General features: G+C 31.0%; 1 protein-coding gene across 3 annotated transcripts in view; it reads right to left on the bottom strand.

The window, feature by feature from the left end:
- snama (something that sticks like glue) overlaps positions 1 to 19,892 on the bottom strand; it is a 112,843-nt gene that overhangs the window by 34,073 nt on the left and 58,878 nt on the right. For 2 of the 3 annotated variants that reach the window (XM_085810573.1, XM_085810574.1), the window contains exons 3-8: positions 11,405 to 11,492; positions 8,410 to 8,443; positions 3,670 to 3,708; positions 2,736 to 2,824; positions 1,780 to 1,882; positions 1,554 to 1,672 (exon numbers count right to left, since the gene is read on the bottom strand). In XM_085810573.1, the coding sequence (XP_085666699.1) occupies positions 1,554 to 1,672; positions 1,780 to 1,882; positions 2,736 to 2,824; positions 3,670 to 3,708; positions 8,410 to 8,443; positions 11,405 to 11,492 (472 nt within the window). The remainder of the gene's footprint in view (positions 1 to 1,553; positions 1,673 to 1,779; positions 1,883 to 2,735; positions 2,825 to 3,669; positions 3,709 to 8,409; positions 8,444 to 11,404; positions 11,493 to 19,892) is intronic. The other variant, XM_085810575.1, reaches the window with a different exon arrangement.

Raw genomic sequence — 19,892 nt, 5'->3', positions numbered from 1 at the left:
AGTTCGACCAACTACTAATTTGACACTCAGTGGGTGATTGTAAGCTGTGAACAGGCACTATGACCTTGATTTTTTTAATCATTTTATTATCCATGTACGAGCTAAACAACCACTTCCTTCACGGTGCTTCTTCTTCTTTTTTTTTTTTTGCAAAAGAGTATATATATAAACCCACTCTATTACTCAGCTTCATGAGCTCAGAATTCTTATTCTTATATATTCATGAATTGCCCAGTTTTTTTTTTTTTGCTTTAAAAATTATTGAATTATATTGTTCTTATCTTTCGGTTAAGGTTTTTATGCGTTTAATGAGAACCTGCATGTTATAGTTGCAGATTTATCAACAATTTAAAAATTGTTTAAGGAGCGGCTAAGCCTAGTTTCTTTTACCATAGCAGACATATTTGTTTACATTTGAAACTTAGCACAACAGTGGATTTGTTGCCAGTCTAAAGAAACTAAGCTTTGTAACAATGAAGTAGTCTTCATTAACTCAGTTTCTATGTCTTCAGTGTTTTTTTGCTGAGTGACAACAAAAGTAAACTTCCAATTTTGTGCACCAAAAATCTGTCTTCTTGTTCACTGGCCGAATTGCTTGTTTTTAGCATAGAAACTGTAATTTTAATTGTATAAATTGTTTTAACTGTATTTGGTGTTTTTCTACATCTTTCAATTTTTAATATAGATATTTTGAGTTTTTATGTATTTTTGCCTTGTCACAAAGTGAGAACTGAATAATTTGAACAGTTTTTTTTTTTTTTTTTTTTTTTTTTTAAACCATCTACAACTTTAGGGGATTAAATATAAAATTCTGGAGAGCAAATGTAAGAACTGTATTGTGAAAGTAACAAAATTTCATGGAGTAGAAGTTACACTGCCAAAATTACATAAGACATACATTTTTTTAAATTTCTATTTGATAGCTTTGATTTAAAATCTGTTGTTCTTATTAGCTCCCCTATTCTACTTTATATGACCCGTGAAGAAAACTGCTGTATAAAAAAACAAGGGGGCTATTTAGTATATTTAAAACAACACAAAATAAGTTTTTTAACATGTATTTTATTAGTTTCCAATTTTCCCTTGGTATTTCTATATTCTTTCCTAACACTTAATGCTGCATAGAAATACTCTTTATTGGTAGTAAAATACAGTGATTTATATTAGAACAAAAGCACACTAATAACAAATATAAAATCTGGCAAAAATCAACTTCATTTAGGTACTAATTTTACAGAAAAACTATCATAACTTAATAATGACATAAATTTGAAAGATTTTAACCTATTTTTTTAATAGTGTTTACTATTATTACAAATTTTGAACTATTTTATGACTTTGATTTCATACATTTGGGGAAAAAAAAAAAAAAAAAACCACAGATACTGACATTTTATAAAATTAATGTACAGGAGAAAATACAGTGGTTTCATTTAATCTACCATCTCCCCCATCTGAAGGACTGGCAGCTTTTTTCATGATCAGTAACAGATTAAAATATACCTGTTGACATCAGTAGAAATGTAACAAAGAGGCCAACAAGGCTAACTTACTGATCAATTAAAGGAACAGCATAATCTCCCGAGCTCGTTAGAAGAGCCCCTTTATGTTCAGGACCATCTACCGGAACCATAAAACTACGAGGGATTCCTGTACTACGTTTCACATCCGGCTAAAATAAATAAAAAAGAAATCAACGTAAAAGTATTAAGCAATTTATGTCTCCGAAAATATGCCAAATGCTAAAAATAATCAAATAAAAAAAGAAAAATTTCTTACATTGTTAGTTGGGCAGTTTTTAATCCAATGCCCCTGCTTGCCACATCGGTAACATGTATATGTAGGGGGAAGTGGTCCTGTCATACTGCGGCTCTTCACGTATCTAATTTAGGGCACGAAAATGTAAAAAACTGAGTTGCTTGAATAATTTAGAAAACAAATTAAATTCTTCCCTTATGGAAATAATATTAAAGAGACTAACATAATTCCAAATGAAAAAATAAATTTTCAGATAAACTGTTTTGGGATTTGGAGAAACAAAATTTAAACAGTTGTAAATTTTTGCATGGTACATTTGCCTACCTATATAGAACTGAAGTAATCATGGAAAACTGCATGAGCTAGCACATATTTTTCTAAATATTTAACTGACCAGTTTTCATGAAAACCAACAACAAACACAAAAGGTCCAACTTCTTTATTTATATATATATATATATATATGAGTGTTCATATTCTGACTGCAACAATCTGCATAAAAATACAGCAAATCAAATATGCTACAATAAAAATTATGGTAGGTATTTCATCTCCAGTAAATTTATATGCAAACCCAAATTTTCTAATGAAACTACTTCCATGTGAAAATTAATGTTTGATTTCACCTCTTAACATAAATCTGAATTACACTGCAAAAGAATAGAAGAAATAAACAGAAGTCTGGATTGGTATTGTATTCATATTTTCATGGCAGCTTACAACCTTTAGTGCCTTAGAAAGTCCTCCACGAAGGCATCCCTCCCCTTAGGCAGATAGCCCTCGTGTGCTTTGCTATAATTAAATACACCACACCACACCACAAACTTTAGTGCAGCGAAAACAGGGATATCACATAGCAATAGCCATTTATATTAAAATCAATTTCACAAAAACTGGGAGAAATACAGATTCCTCCTTTCTCAAATTGTTACGATTTACCACAATAAATGAAAAGAAACTAGTAAAATGTCACTTACTTTGAAGGATCATATTCTTGACTAGACTGTGTAATCATTGCTTTTACTTTATCGTCTTCACTTGCATTTGCATTGACAAGATCAGCATTCTAAATGTGGAGGCAAGAAAATGTAAAAATTACGTAAAATGCAGAAAAATATGATTATTTTTATTTTGCTCTTTAATTGCAGCAATTGTATTTATTTCTACCTCAAAATAGCAACAATATCCCACAAAAAACCAACATAAACAGAAATGCAATTTATAATTATTCAATGAAATGGAACGAAAAATGCAAAAGGAGTTTACAAGTGAACAATGTTAAAATTAATTTGCATAAGACTTCTTCAAAAACAGCAAATTTTTCAAATTATTAAATAAAACTGGTGCCTGTTAGAGCTTATTAAATTAAATGTAAAATCATATTTTTCAGATCTGTATTACTACAATCAGGCATATATCTATTTTAGCCTGTTGTAGAAAAAACTAAGCCTGTATTTTCTCATCATGACAGGGAAGAAATTATATTAATAAAATATATATGAAGCTCTAGTTAGAAGAATTACAATTAGGATATTCTAATGAAAAAAGTACATTTATAAAAAATACTGCTTAATCAATGTACGAAAAATCTTTCTTCAGGTAATAAAAATTGATATAAAAAGTATGCACACATACTATCTGAAGTATAAAAAATGTTTTTATCCTAGCTGGAACTAGATAAACATATTGACATTAAATTATCAAGCCTAAAATATAAGTTAATTGGAAGGGATAAACACTGTGTTCACTACTACTAAGAGTTGCAATATGAGATTTTTTTCTAGGAAGCAAGGTTTGCCATGTATCTATGCTATGATACATGGCAAAGAATTTATATTTTATTTTCTGTCACTCAATATGTATGAAACATTGCATTTATTTTAAAATCACATTAAATTTAGAAAAACTTACCTTAACAATTCTGTCATAACGTATTTGTCCCAAATCATCCTATTAATAAAAAGCAGCTAATTAGTCTTAACTGTTATTTTAATCTTCTTTCAATTAGTATTTCAAGCAATAATTATTTTAAAAATTTTTACAGACAACCCAGGCACATGGCTAATAATTCTATTTAAATTACTAAAATCCTACACCTGTAAAAATTTGTAGCAGAACTGATTAAATTTTATAATTCACAGAAATCAGTTGCTATGGTTTTGCACTTTGACACAATGTAAGTGCAAAAGACATTTTAATTCTTCATGGCAATCCAACTCTACTTATTATTTGGTGTAATTTGCAACAACAGGTACAGTGTTCACAACAGTTACAAATTATACATTAAATACTAAAATAAAATCTTAATATTAAATAAATTCATAGTTAAGAATTTAATCAGTACATAATAAGCATCAAACATATTTATAACTTTCCCATCTTACGGCAAATTATCAATACCATCTAAACAAAATCAGACTGATGAAATATAATATTCAATACTTTCCTTAACCCTTTTTTAAGGACAGAAGGTACAAATGAGGACGTACTGCTAGGGCCAGCTGCATTTTTGCAAGCAATTTTCCCGCGTTACTAAGCTTCCTACTACTATTAGTTTTATGCTAGTAAGTCTAAATCCATGAAATTACAGAAAGATGTACACATTGCTTAACAATTTTCTATATAGTATATGTTTTATATATATATATATATATTTTATTTACATACTTCATATACTTAGGTTTTTCTTTTAGTTTAAATGTTTTAATTTTGCGCTTTTGTTTTTTCAGTATTTACTTGCCTATTAGTGACATCTGACATTATGTGCGATAAAGTTGAAAACACAGACCTGCACACAGTGTCTTATCCTTGCATTCATATTGCTCATTTGGCTTTTTGAAGAATTTTTGAGGGGAATATAAACAAATGAAAACCTGAAATCGCACTCTCATTTTGTTTGAAAGGACTTATAATGCTCTTGTTGATTTTCGTATACCATTAACACTGCTGTTTCTAGAGGAAAACTGTGAGATAATTTGATTAACTAAGTTAAGACGATAGTTAAGAAGTGGAAGATTGTTTTGACTTTTTTTAAAGAATCTTAGCATTAAAAATAGCCATATCCAAGATATTAACAATTTTTTATACTGTTTATTTTTTTAATACAATTTTCCTGAAAGACCGATATTGATTTATTATGGCATCACTTAAGTCTATTCTTCTCATATTTTTATTGTATTCTAAAATGCAATCTGGTTTCAGGATAGAATTTTCATGTAGTCTGATCTTCTTTTCACATTTGTTTGCATTCCGCATTGTCAAAATAATTAGTACTTCCTATCTATCTTCGAAAGCAGTTAAGTTTAGATTCTTTTTCTCCAAAACCAACAAATCACCAATTTTTATTTTGGGCAGTGAAAAATTTTCAGGCATTCCTCTTTTTTTCTCTTCTCATTACAGTGCGCCAAAAGTATTTGTTCCAAGTCTAAAAAAAATTGATCTGCCAATGATAGAGAAATGAAAAAACGATAAATACCTAAAAGGTATCCTTGACCAGAAAGTTCTTCAAGTACAGAGTTAAAAAATCTTTCCCCATATAATCCTGAAATTACTTTTAAGTATTTTTCTTTCCCTGTATAAACAATAGAGTTACATATATAATCTAATTTATAAAGTTTAATTTCATATTGGTATTGTTTAGCAGGGATGTATTAGTGAAATCAAATCTTTCTTTCCACAATAATAAGCTTTCATATATTGATATATTCCTTTCAGGAGTGTAGGCTGACTTAAAAGTCCAGATTATTTTATTCAAAACTGACTGAAGCTTTTGCACTTTTCTTGGTATCAACCAATGGAGATACACAAGCATCGAAGAATTTCAACATAATGATCATGATTCATTAGTGTTAAAAAATGGCATTAAGATCAAAGAATTCATAGAAAAGTACATTTTGATTTTTTTTTTTTAAATACCAATTAAAATTGCCCTTCCTTTTAGAACTCCTTTCAAGATAATAATAAATATCAACAATGTGTTCATCCACACTTATTTGCCCTTTTCCAGCTACTAAATTTAAGAGATGACATGTGCACCTCATAATTTGCAAATCTGAATTTTCCTTTTAAAAAATGCCTGCAACACCAGTCTTCAAGCCTATCATTACTGCCACATTATCAGCACCAAGTGCTAAGTAGCCAGAGAAATTGCATCTTCTTTAATAATTAGCTATGATACATTAAAGTCCTTCTACTGTCAAATGTCCTTCTAAAGTAGGGACATAAAGTAAACTACACTCAATTTCTGAAGACATTGGATTAAAAAGGAAACAACAATTGGATACAGTTTTGAATCGATATTCTTGCTTCCATCCATAAAGAGGCAGAATGGAACTGCTTTAACCGGGGCTTTGGTAGCAGTAAAAGCTACCAAAGGATGGGGAATTTTGAACCGAATGTTTTCCCCCCTTTAAGAAATCACCTTCTATTTGCAACAAAGATTCTTGTGTGTAGTTTAATGGATTCTCAGAGGGGTGCATCTATGTCGCAAAAGGAAGACTTTTGAAAGAGATAAGTGGTTAAAACCCTAGGAAAGTCAAATTTGACATTTAACCCCACTTTTCAGCCTGGAAAATGGGGGAAAAAAGACATGGCCACTAAAGTGGACAACCCCGTCTTTTCAAAGAGAGGACTCTATGGCCACTATAATGGTCATCCCGTCTTTAAAAGGTTAATGCAATAACTGAAAATTTATTTTTCATACCCATTTCTTTAAAAATTGCAACCGTTTTGGTCTTAGCAATTGAGTATTTCTTAGTGATTTCACTATCTAGAAACACTTTTCTAAATAATGCTGCTGCATGATCCAATGCATTCAGGAGCAGGTTGTGCTCCAGTAAAAAGGCAGAGAACAGGCATTCTGCATTAATAATTTTATGGTCCTTTGTTTGTTTGTTGAAAAATTTAATTTTTCGTTTTCTTCAATAGAACTCACTTTGCCCTTGTGTTTTTGTGTGTGCACGTGCAGTACCGACCGATAGGTGCCCATGTAACAGATTAAAATTGGACCCCCCTTTTTTAGAGGAATATATGTTTGATAATCATTTTGCCGCCCACGTATTGTGCACCATCTTGCCTTCCACTATGATCAGCCCTGTGCACGTTTTAGACACTGGCTATTCCACCGTACAAAATCGAAAAATCACAGTGAAAAAAGGGTACACATTGCAAATGTATTACACTTACTTGAAGAAAAAACAGAGGGAAAGTCATCTGTGTACGGTTTTAGAAAAGTAAATTTTTTCACAGACATAACTAAAACAAAAGATTGTAATTTCTTAAAACTATTTCTCAAAAGCACATGCACTCACTCCCCTCAGCGACAAGATGAATGAAAATACTTTGATCTTGTTTTCTGCCCATTGGCTAATATATGCCAGATGGCATGCAGTGACGTTCGATGATCATCGGAGAATTGAAACATTATGCCTTAGGACACACGCTCTCACTCACAAAGCAGGAGCATGCCATATTTTCTCACTGATGAAACTACTTTTTCTTTTATATGTGATCTAGAGAAAAACCAAGTTCTTTCAGTCGCACAAAACCACTTTTTTTTTTGGGGGGGGGGTGCAAATAACAAAGCTACATAAAAATTGTGTGAAATTTTAAGAAAAAGAGAAAGTTGGGAGAAACATACTGTAAATTGGATTGGTGGGAGAAGGGTCAGAAATCGGGAGAGTTGGCAACTCTGGATTTCAATTAATGAATAGTAATTGAAAGTTTAATATACCAACAAACTCCTTTATTTCTTGTTTCCTGGTAAAATAAGAAACCATTTATCATTAAGATGTATGTTTTTTTTCCCCCTCTGGCTGTAGCAAGTTGGTTGAGTGAAAACTGGGAATGAAAATGTTTATCACTGCCTTAGAAGTGTCACTGAGTTTAATAACACTTGTATTGAATTATATTCCTCAGCCCCTACCCAAAATAACTAAACATTTGTCCAATATACATTTTAGATCTTACTTCTGAAATATCACCAAGTGACAGCTATAGAGATTTGCATTCAGACTTTCACATAATGTTTCATTTTCCTTTTCATACTATAAAACCATGACATATGAAATGGTTCCTTCCCCTGCAGATGGAAATCCTCAACAAACTGAATGAAGACATTTAAATGATGTATATAATCCTTGTTACGTGTATGAGGAATAATTACTGTATCTCTGTTTGCCTTTCTCTGTCTGCAAGGAACTAAAAGTCTGCTAGCAAAGTTACAGCTTATGTTCTTAGAAGCTCCTCTAGTATTAACAGCAAAATTTTTTTCATCTACAGTTTGAAGACATTCTTTAACACAAATGAACATCAACCTGATTTTGGAACACAATTAAAAATAAAATTGCATCTGAAATTAACACTGCTTTACATTTATAAGCTTCTGGACAGCTTTTGAAACTTTGCCCTGCTGTTATAATTTCATAGTTTCCTGAACGATATTCATAAAATGCTCAATGCTGGAATTGTTTTCACATGCTATTTCTATTGCCAATCATACAAATTGATGTTAATTACCACAGAGAAAACACTAGCACTCACAGACTGATTGTACCTAAGAGCTATAACCTTGCCTTAGGAGAGGGAGAACGACAATTTTTTTTTAAAAATGGAAAAACTCGATACAATAAATTCTCAATATTCGATACTTACATCATCCACTGGCAAAGGCAGATCAGGTTTATCCCTGTAAAAATAATTAAATATAATTATTAATAAAATTTCTCAATATATATATAAAATTTATTTCCTAATCAATATTGATTAATTGATTATATTATCTCCTAAGTTTAATTAAGTAGAATTATTTTAAAAGAGCGAATCCATACTGGTAAGTTATATTTTGAAAGATGTTTTGAAGTAACTTGAAAGTAAAATGTTAATAATGTTTTAACGGGGACTGGAATTAAATCATCATGAAGAACAAAATTTCAATTGTAAAAGGAAAAATTAAAAACATGTAATCATTGTCATTGATCGGAAATTAGTTGACTTTTCAAGGGGAACAAATCAACTCCCGTTCAATGAACAATAATTAATCAAAATGCGTAAATACGAAGGTGTTTCGTCTTTACTCGAGTTAAAAGGTAAAGCAAAACCGGCAATTCTAGTCAGGCCAAACATTTCCGCGAATAGAAGGGATTACAAACCAATGCTGATACTCAAAGAACTTGTTCTTAAGTATAAATGTAAAAAATATACGTAGGTAGAAACCATTTTCCAGACTCTTAATATCAAATCTGCATCATAACTTTTTTTCATATGAAAAATATAATATGACAAAATCTGATATATAATATAATGCATTAACAAGCTAATTAATCATAACACTTAATGAATACGAAATCATTACTAGAGCAAAAATTTGTTCTCTCCAAGAAATAAATATTCATAAAATTCAAGAAATAAATATTCATTCAATAATATTTATTCCAGGCCCTATTTTCTTTGGTGATAGTTTTTACTATTATTTTCTTAACATTTTGTGAGACATGGAAGCTGAGAATGCAGAACTTAGTATTCCCATCTGATGGCCCATGAAAAGAGCCAGCAACATTGCAGAAGTATCGCTGATGAGAAAGAAAATTTGTTGAAAGGCAGAAAGGGGCTGCCTGTTTTCCACTCTCAGACAAAAAGTCGAAAAAGGAAATACTCGATAGGACTGGTTTAGATGGTTCCAAATGTGAAATGATTCGAAAAACTGCTTTAGAATTTTATATTAAATAAAATTGCATTAGGCAGCCCTTGAAGGTAGGGGATTGGCACCGGCCGCAGTACATTATCCAAGAATCGTTGGGCCATCATAGTGCCCTGAATACGAACTAAAGGTGACCTGGAATTGTAGGCAATAGCGCCCCAAACCATTATGCCACGTATTCACGCAATGGGGGCGTTTTACAGTTGCTGCCGTATTAGATCTGTCTCCACGTCAACGCCACATGCGGCGACTGTCAACGGATAAACAGAAGTGTGACTCATCTGAGAACATGACGTTTCGCCGTTCTGTCATCCACGTCGCTCCAGTCCAGTACCATTCTAAACATTGGCGTCTATGCTGTGGGGCCAATGGCAGTCTTCTTAACGGACACCGTGAACGCAAGCCACGTTCAACCAATCGACGGGAAATGGTTTTGATTGACACAGGAACAACATCCAGGGTATCTTGCACATGCTGCAGAATCGTGGTACAAGTGACTTGCGGGGCCGCTTGTTGGCAGATGCGTTGATCCACATGTGCTGACCTCACTCTGGCTGCACCTGCATCCCTCCTCCTTCCCACATTTCCTTGTTCCAACCATGTTTGCCATAGCCGATGCATCGTGCTCGCATCCATGTGGGTATCAGCTGCGATTTGACGTAAGGACCAACCCGCACTTCGCAGTCTGATCACCATACCCCTCGTAAAATTGTCTATCTGCTGGAAGTGCCTTCGTTGACGGCGGACAGGCATTCTCTCCTATTACACGTATCCTCCGGGACAAAAACCCACTTTCTTCAATAATTCGTCTGGCAGAAATAACGACACGAATATTGCCCATTTTGCACGCTCCTCCCCTTATATCTTACTTCATGTGCGTCGGAGAGCTGCATATTTCACATCATTCACATAACTCGGTGACGTGCGTCTACTCTACATTTTGCATATATTTCCGACCACTCCTTCTTGGTGTTGCATTTTCAATGTCGAGCAGTGTAAATATTATGCTCATATATATTTTTTTAAAAACTTTTCTTGGAAACTTTGAATAAATTGCTTCATGCTATAATTATTTTACAATACAATAATTCCATAAAAATTCATTTCCAGCATTACTGTTTTACATCCAGTTTTCCCATAATCGACATGCACATGAGCAATCCACTCTCTAATCACCTGGCTTTGCGAGTAGGGCAAAAAATGAGAATTTCTGAAGAGCACACATGGCAGATATTGCTGCTAATTTGTTCTTGCATGTTTTAGCAAAACCCCTTCAAATTATCAGAAGCTTCAGTTTCTTCTCATGCAAGTTTTCCTTTATCCTGCGACTTGTAAGATGGAGTCTTAGTTTTCTAAAAAGATAGGCTCAGTAATATTCATTTGCTATTTCTAACTTATATTGAGTCATACACAATTTTTTCCCAAAACGTAAAGTTAAATTCTTATCTGCAGGTTAAGGTTTTGTTATTTTCCATCCAAAATATTTACTTTTGGATGGCAAGTATTGATAGATTTCTATAAACTACTTAATTGAAAGGGGAGAACACTTTATTCTTTTGTAAAATGTATTCTATAAACTGCTTTATTGAGAGGGGGAAAAGCAGTGTAATTTGCAGTTATTTTGTAAAATGGATTTAGATACAGGAATAAAAATATTTAATTATAAGGAATAAAAAACATAATAATAAAATTTCTGTATTCAAGTATAGCCTTCATTTCTCACAGTGCTACTGTCAAAAATAATTCTCTTCAAGTAAGTCTGACTGATGAAAAGAGAAAAACAGAAAAATGTATCTCTTAGACTTCTCTGAATTGTTGTATTATATCACATAATTTCATAAAAATACTTGGTTATATCAACATAATGAATTTCTCATTGTACAATTTCACATTGAATAAACTTAATGATAAGACCACAAAAACAAAGTATCAGAAATAAGTATATCTTACCAGCTTTTTTTGTTTCCCGCAGCAACCGGAACTCGAGCCACAATAACAGAAGTGTTTTTAGGAACTAACATTTCATCATTGTCATAAACTAATAAAAAAAGGTAGAAATTGCAGTTAAAAAATTAAGCACACGATTTTTTTAAAATAAGTCTATTAATTTAAGTAAGAAACAAATTTTAATACAATTTATAAAGCATAAAAATTATTCTTTTAAGTTTAAATATATTTAGAACATACAGTAATGCACACAACAGATAAAGAAGCCTAAAAAGAAATTCTGCACTTCATATCTGAATTCATTATGTGAAGAAAAGTAATCAAATCAAGATCTATACGACAGCGGTCATTACTTAACGTGATCACTTCAATGATGTTATTGAATTATTGAAGTCCCACATCAAGAATTTGCCATTTTATTACAATCAATAAAAATATTATCAACAACAAAAATATTAAATATTAATACATAAAAATATTATCAATGGACATTTTTTCAAGAAGAAATATAAGATGATGAAGAAGGAAAAATACGATCTTTGATGATGACTTCAAGTAGTACTACTATACAAACATTAAAGATATCTTTAATGTTAATAACGAACAAAAATTTTAAAGTTTAATTTTTCTTTCATGTACAGAAAATATCAAAATTACCAAAGGAAACAAACAGTTTAAATGATTTGATTTGAATCCCATAAAACAACTTATCAAGCTGTATACGCTTTAAATTTAGCCCATAAACTATAATTAGAAGCTCTGGTATTATTATTAGACTCTTATTATTACTATTATATATTATACTATTAGACAAAAAAAATTTTGAGCTGAGCAGGAAGACTATAGGCGACATTTTTCCAGCTGAAAATCAGACTGGATTCAGAATGATAAAAGAATTAACTACACATGGGACACACACTACATGCCATAAGTATATATAGAAAATACTGAAGTGATTTTGTGATTGAATTTTTTTAAACTTCTATTGTATTCTGCATTTTCTCTCCAAATTTCAAATTTATAGTTAATTTTATCAGTAAGTATATCACATCTCATGATGCGCTATACATTCTTGATATTATGCTTTACAAGTTTCACTCGCGTGAAAATGACACAAAGCTGCAACCAGTGAATTAAAGAAAGGATTAAGAAAGTTAAAGATGTGTTTTAAAGTATAAATTTTAATCATCTGGTTCAGCCCAAACGTAAGAGATTGAGAAAGGTGAAAAATGATAATGATGCTGATAATATTAAACCTATGTATTAGCAATCAAGAATAAGAAGAGAGAGAGAGAGGAAAAAAAAAAAAAAAAAAAAGCTTCAGAGCGCATAGATTAATTGAAATGAAAGGTTTCTCATGCAAACATTTTGACTGCATGAGAACATTCAGCTGGAAATCATGAGCAAGGATTATCCATGGATTTGCACTTTTGTTCAAAAGAAATGAGTAGAGCCTTTCATGAGGTGCTTGCGACTGGAGAAAAAGATAGTGGATTAGCTCAAAAGAGAAAGCAGGCTTTGCTCAGAATGGCGTGGGGTATAGAAAGCATGGTTTAACTTGACTGTTAGAAAATAAACCATTAATGCAGACATTTACTGTTTCGAATAGTTTGAAATTGTCTTTAACAATCAAGGGACTAGCATTAATCAACAGAATTGATGTGATTTCTTAGCAAATTAATGCTAAACCACATAATGCAAGAGTGACTACAAAGTGGAAAAATCTTACTGATCTGCCTAAGTAATATTAAGTCAGATATTGTTCCCTCCACTTTTTACAGTTCAGGTTGCTATAGCATTCCTGCTTGCAAGGACATTAACACAGTACATAATTCCTCAAAAAGACATCTGAAAAACTGCCTAAAAGATACACAAAAATCGTAGTAAATGCACAATAATTTAAGTGACAATATCGTTTTTCCTCATTTGAAACTGTCCATCTCAATCCCATGGTTTTAAAACTAATAATTTCATTAGTTTTAGATTATAATTTCTGCTTTTCTTATAATTACAATAGAATTGATAAAAACATGTTTCTTCTATCAAAGATTAATAATAATAAAAAAAAAAAGCTGTATTTTGTACATGTGAAGTGAATTACATGTACAAAATACAGGATACTTTACATGTACAATACTACTATTTTACATGTTCTAGTCTGTTTCTAAATAAGTCCTGTTTGGAAGGGGAAACTTTTATTTGGAATATGACTCATGTTCAATGAGTTTGACTGTGCTTACTATCCTTGCTTAGAGACAATGCTGTAACTAATTTTGCACAAAAGCACTACAGTAAATGTACAGCAGCCTCTGATGGTAAATCAGAAGCAAACCTCTTTGGACAGATTTTTAGTAAGGGTCAAATTTGCTGACCCTAAACCAGGTCCAAGCACAGACTTGATAGAAGATAAGAGATAAACAAATATAGCAGCAAATTTTCATTTATATGTACAGTACATATTTCACTTCATTTGTATTTGAGCATTAAATAATGTTATAATAATAACAGGATTTTTTTTTAAAGAATGATAACTTATTGTCCCTTTACTTATCATTGGAAAAGTTCATTTGGTGTAAATCCACATATCTGGAAGAATAATGATATATACCAAGGTACCATTATATTAGTGACATGTGCTACCTTTGTAAATCCAGAACCAATCAGGAATGTACCAGAACTTATAAAAAATTAATAAATACATAAATTTTACTTAGCATTAAAATATAATCATTTTGATTCAAAATTTTCCTTATATTGGAAATATTAAAATTCTGCTATTTCTAAATTTTTACTTTGAAATTATAAAAACTTACATAAATTTTACATTAAATGAATATATTTAATAAATTTTTCTATTAAAATAAAAACTTTTGTTTTTCATTTCAAAAATTTTTCTCTACCAATATCAGTAAGAAAAAAATATGTACAAAGAGAAAAATTACCATTAGAGCTATTTATCGCATAAAAGCAATAACTTAAGATTCCCAGTTTTAGTTGCTTGTGGAAAATATTGTATTACACATTTTAAGCACTTGCAAGACCAAAGCATATTAATGCATAATAGAAGCTCATTTTCTATACAATTTTATACATAACAAATAACGTATCTGTTCATTTTACAAATGTTTTTCCTTAAAATATTACTCTTCCCCAAAACTTCACCTGTAACAGGATTTCTTGAAAAAAAAATTCCATTAAAAGCACATTTTAACATATAAAATTAATACTTAGATTATAGCTGTACTTAAGGATAAACAGATACTTCATAGAGGTAAATAATAACAAATGCTTCTCTCTTAATTTTCATGAGACAACTATGGTGTTTAGTTAGGACATTCAAATTATTACAACAGAATTAGATAATTCGTACAGTGAATCTATGATTTGTCTTGTAAAGAGAATTAAAAAAAATGACTGATGTGGTCAAATACTGATTAATTTCATTCAAAAGTTTGTTCAAAGAAAATGCAGAAGTATTTTTAATTCTGCCATTAAATTATAAAGCAAAATAAATGCCACAATTAAGCATAAGAAACAAAACTGAAGACAATTGCTTAATTCTGATAATGTACAACTGCTAAAGAATAAACAGATGACATCCACTTTAATAATAATTTTAAATTTTATATTATCACGGACAAACATCTGAAAGTAGAGTCAGGAATATAATTAAAAAGGAAAATTCATCTACTATTTTTAAAAAGCAGGAAAATAATATTCATAAGGGCCTTATCACACCTACTGTCAGAAATAAACGCTGAGAAAATATTAATAGAACAGCACAGCAGAATGTGCGATAAAAAATGTGATGTACATCGCAAAACAAACGATTCTGTTGCAGAATAACTGAGGAAATAAATAAGGGCATGATCAAACAATTTGTAAAACAGATGTTCATGTACTCTAACCTCTACTGGGCCACAGAGCAACCTAGCACAGCTAATCTGACACCTACTATTTAAACCAAATTTCTATCACCTAAGTAATAATTATGACATAATAGTTAACATTGATACAATGCTTGTTTTAGATATATGTTAAATACGAACAATGTATTTCTACAAGCCAGTATTTGCCCGTTAGTTTGAACAGTGACACCTACCAGCTAATAAATTGTCTTCATGCTATATGAATTTACCAAACTTAAACCCTCATACCCATGCAGTGATAAGAATAGCATAAGTAGTAGTAAGATATATATACACTCAAAAGTCGTTAATTCGGACACCCATAATCCGGAATGATCTATAATCCAGACCTCAAAGCTAAAAACTTTCTGCGCATGTGCCGCGTTGACACATGCGCATAGGCGTTTACGCGTGCGCGTAAGACCGTTACGACTGCGCATATGCGTGTGCGCAAGCGCAGAATACGTTTTCGCGTGCGCGTTTCATGTATGACGGACGGTATAAGCTAAAATTATCTAATTATCCATTTCAGTTAATGTTGATGATTGCGTTGTTCCTTAATCTTCAAACTGGATCCGGCTTATTATTTTTTAGAGTGTAAGAGCAATTTTATAAAAGTAAATTTGAACTTTCGATTATGTCAAATAGAATTTCCGATGCTGGAGCTCCCAAAGGATCTACAAAACGAAAGTATGTTTGTCCATCAAACAAAAAGTGGAATTGCTGCAAAAAATGGATAAAGACATGAAGAAGGTGACAGAGAGGTTAGTGAAAACGAAAAAATTTCGATTGACAAGTTAGTCGGTATTCTCGGCACAGCAATTACGGGACTTGAACAGCGGAACTTTGTAATTGAACAAGAAATTATGTCTGTTTATAGAATTAAAGAGAAAATATTATCACATAAAACAAAGCAACTTAAACAACTTACATTAAAAGAAATGTTTAATAAAGTAAACAAATACATATTAAGCTCTTTTTTTTTTTTTGTAAATTTTGATACCCTTTAGATCATAATTATTCTTTATTTCATAAATTACGGTTTCATATTTTTAATTTTAGAATTTCTGCATGCGATCTTGCAAGATTTAAACTGATGATCTATAATCCGGAAAAATCGATAATCCGGATTAACGACTTTTAACTGTATTAAAAACTACCAATTACAAGTATTACAGATAATTATACTGGCAACTTATAGGTGATGCTATTATTAACATTTCTTCGATGTATTAAAATTTATAATAGCAATCTACTTATGAATGCATATTACAATTTACAGGTTAATTAATCCTACACCATTATTTAAATGGCCAAAAATATCATAATTTCTAATTAAGATTATATTCGTCAACTACAAAACAAAAATTAAGTGAAATTGCTAGACACAATGCAATGTGAATTTGAGCTAATCAATTAATTCTAAAGATAATGAAAAAATGACAGATTATGTATTATTAATAACTTTCAAGATGATTTAACCCAAATCTTTGGTGAGAACAGAGAATCATTAGATAAAAATTAATAAGCCCATGAAGTCTACTACTACGAAGCATTTTATCACGTTTCACATGTGAAATGTTTATATTATCGTGCTGGACAAAATAGACTTGAATTGACTTTATAATGCCCAATATACATATATGTATATATATGTATATGCATGGATGTTATACACTACAGAAGTATGATAGAACAGATAGAATGATGACACTTGCAATGACCTCGAAATGCCTATTTTAAAGAAAGACTATAAATATAAGAATTTTTAATGCTGGAATAGCTGTAAATTTAACCTAATTTTATTACTGGATAATAGTTCTTTAGACACATTATCTAACACACATTATTATGAGTACAATATGCACCCCACAATGTGTTTGTTACTTTCATGCAGGCAAGTGGGAAAGTATATGATGCATTCAAGTGTCTGCATCACAGCATTATGCAAGATCTATGATGTGCATTAATTTTGGCATGACACAGTTTGGATTGATATGGTATGAAGAGTTGGTATTTTTAGGATAGAAAGAGAAAGCACCCAAATTAAAATGCAGAATAAAAGGAAATAGCCAATTAAAAAATATAAGTTTGCTTTACATATTTTTATTTTACACACACAAATTATTACACTTTTATAGTGAGAAATTCATAAATACACAAATGTTTTTATGTATCAAAACACTTTTAAATACGACTAATGCAAATAAAACTTGATAAGTATAATAGAAAAATATTATAAAACCATTACGGATGAAGAACGGAACCTCAACAATTTACGTTTCATTAATTCAATAAATATCATTCAATGCTATTATATATTTTCCTTAGTAACGGCTAAAAATTAAAGACTTGGAGATTTGGTGGTCAACTAGGAGATGTGTTATAAAAACCCAAGTCTGCCAGTAAAACAAGAAGAATTGGCCCTTATGCAATTTAAAATATTTTATTATTTTAAATATCATCCTACTGAATTCATAACTAGGAAAACTATGGGAGATACAAATGCTGTTCAAATACAGCTCTTTGCATGCACACCCAAAAAGGCAAGCCACTCATAGTCAACTATATAATTTGGGGCATATTTCGTTTGTACTAGTTTGCATTTCTATATTGTTTCATCCAGAAGTGTTCAGATGATGGTTTTATGGTTGCAAATAGCATAAGTAAAACCTCTGTTGCTAGGCGACCAGCTATTTTGCCATCAATGAAACTTGTATAAATTAAATGTTAGAACTTTAACATGAACGGATATCTTGTTACTGATTTTTCTGACTCAGCTCCATATTCACACATGTGCAACTGTACCTTTCTTGACTTGCTATATCTCAAATTCTGTCCAATAAGTAGGGTATGACTGACAACTGTGACAGCTATGCCATGTTTGCTGGAATAAGAAAAAGTTCTTTGGAACCAAAAGCAAGTTTGATGAGTTATTATTTTGCCGTGATATTTTGTTTCATGTCACACTATCAGTTTGATACTAGTAGCAGCATTTTCTACATTGCGTTCCTTGAAAAAATTCTAATTACAAGGAAGAACCACTTCCATTTTTATTAAAACAAGTAAAATTACTTCTTTCAGAGAAAGATGATATTCTGAACTTTTTCATTAAAAGAGCATAAATTTGTTTTCCTACCTCAGATGATTTTTAAATGAAAAAAAGTTTAAAAAAGAAAGACAGAGTTTACAATGAAATATTTGCATGACTTTCCCTTGGTCAATATTTCCTACATTATCAGAAAGACAATTCTTAGATTCAAAATACTTTCATGATGGAAGTAAAGCTGATAGATACAAGAACGGCTGATTGTGAAAAAATGAAGATTTCGGCATAAAAAAATTTAAAGAACTACGTTAAACGAATTTTGGATACACATCTGTCAGAAGAATATTTGAACTTTTCAAAATGAACTACTGATATTTTGCTTCCTTTTGCAACAATGTATTTGTGCGAGACGGGTTATTTTTTACATTATGCTGTGACAATATCCATATGTAAAAAAGGATTTGATTCTGCATCTGACAAATCATTGAAAAATACTTTATTATTTCATTTATTTAGTTTTGCATGTCACTTTATGGAAAATTAAAAACTGGAAAACACTGCTTATGGAAATGATATAAAAATTGGAATAAATGTTTATTTTGTTCATATATCTGTCTATCATTTATTATAACTAAAACCTTAAATTTACTCTAATGTTCCTTAAATATTTTAAACAAAGTGTTTCACGATGAGAAAAATTTTAGAAACACTCCTATAAAGCATAAAACACACAGTCTTGCCAATGTTAATACAAAAGATCTTTTATTAATACACCAGATTGTTTGAGCTTACTGATGATAATCCTGGAATTACCAATTTTGTGTATAGAAATGCAAATTTATTGTTGCTCCATACCATCTAACTTGCAGAAGAAACTTTTATCAATATTACTTATATTAACACCACAATTTTGGGTTTTTCTTTTTTTCTTTTTTTGTGTGTGTGCGTGCGAGCTTCATTTTTCTCAATTCCACCAAATACACCATGAACAACAGTTTCTTTCAAACATTCCAAATTTTAATGTATGGTTATATCCCCCTTTTTGACTGTGTATTCTTCATAAACAAGGCATGATTTCACCTAAAGAAACATAGCAAAAATGATCAAATACGAGGTTCCTGATGTAACTATTATTAGGTGACAGACATATATCTAAAGACTATAGCCATCTGGATCTCTAGATTTTAAGTGCTATTTTTTGGAGACCTTGCATTACATGCATAAATAATATACACTCCTTTGGAAACCTGAAAACATCATCGCTGCCATCCTAAATACAGATGAGTGAATGCTCTATGAAGATGCTGGGAATAATATTAAACTTGTAAACACACAGACAGAGATTTGAAAAAATGTTACTACCATCAAGTATTTTACAGCAGATATATAATCTGTTATTATTAATAAGTGGCAATTAATAACCAACTAAAACAGGTAAAGTGAATCAATTATCACATTTACTGGTTAATATTAATAATAACTAATGAAATTTAGCCAATGTAATAATTTTCAAAGCATTTGGCTTTCCAATATA

The sequence above is a fragment of the Stegodyphus dumicola genome, chromosome 2 (assembly GCF_044657685.1).
Source record: "Stegodyphus dumicola isolate Sdum_Otavi_A_Nest chromosome 2, ASM4465768v1".
Lineage (NCBI taxonomy): Eukaryota > Metazoa > Arthropoda > Arachnida > Araneae > Eresidae > Stegodyphus > Stegodyphus dumicola.
This window is presented reverse-complemented; position numbering and strand designations above follow the sequence as displayed.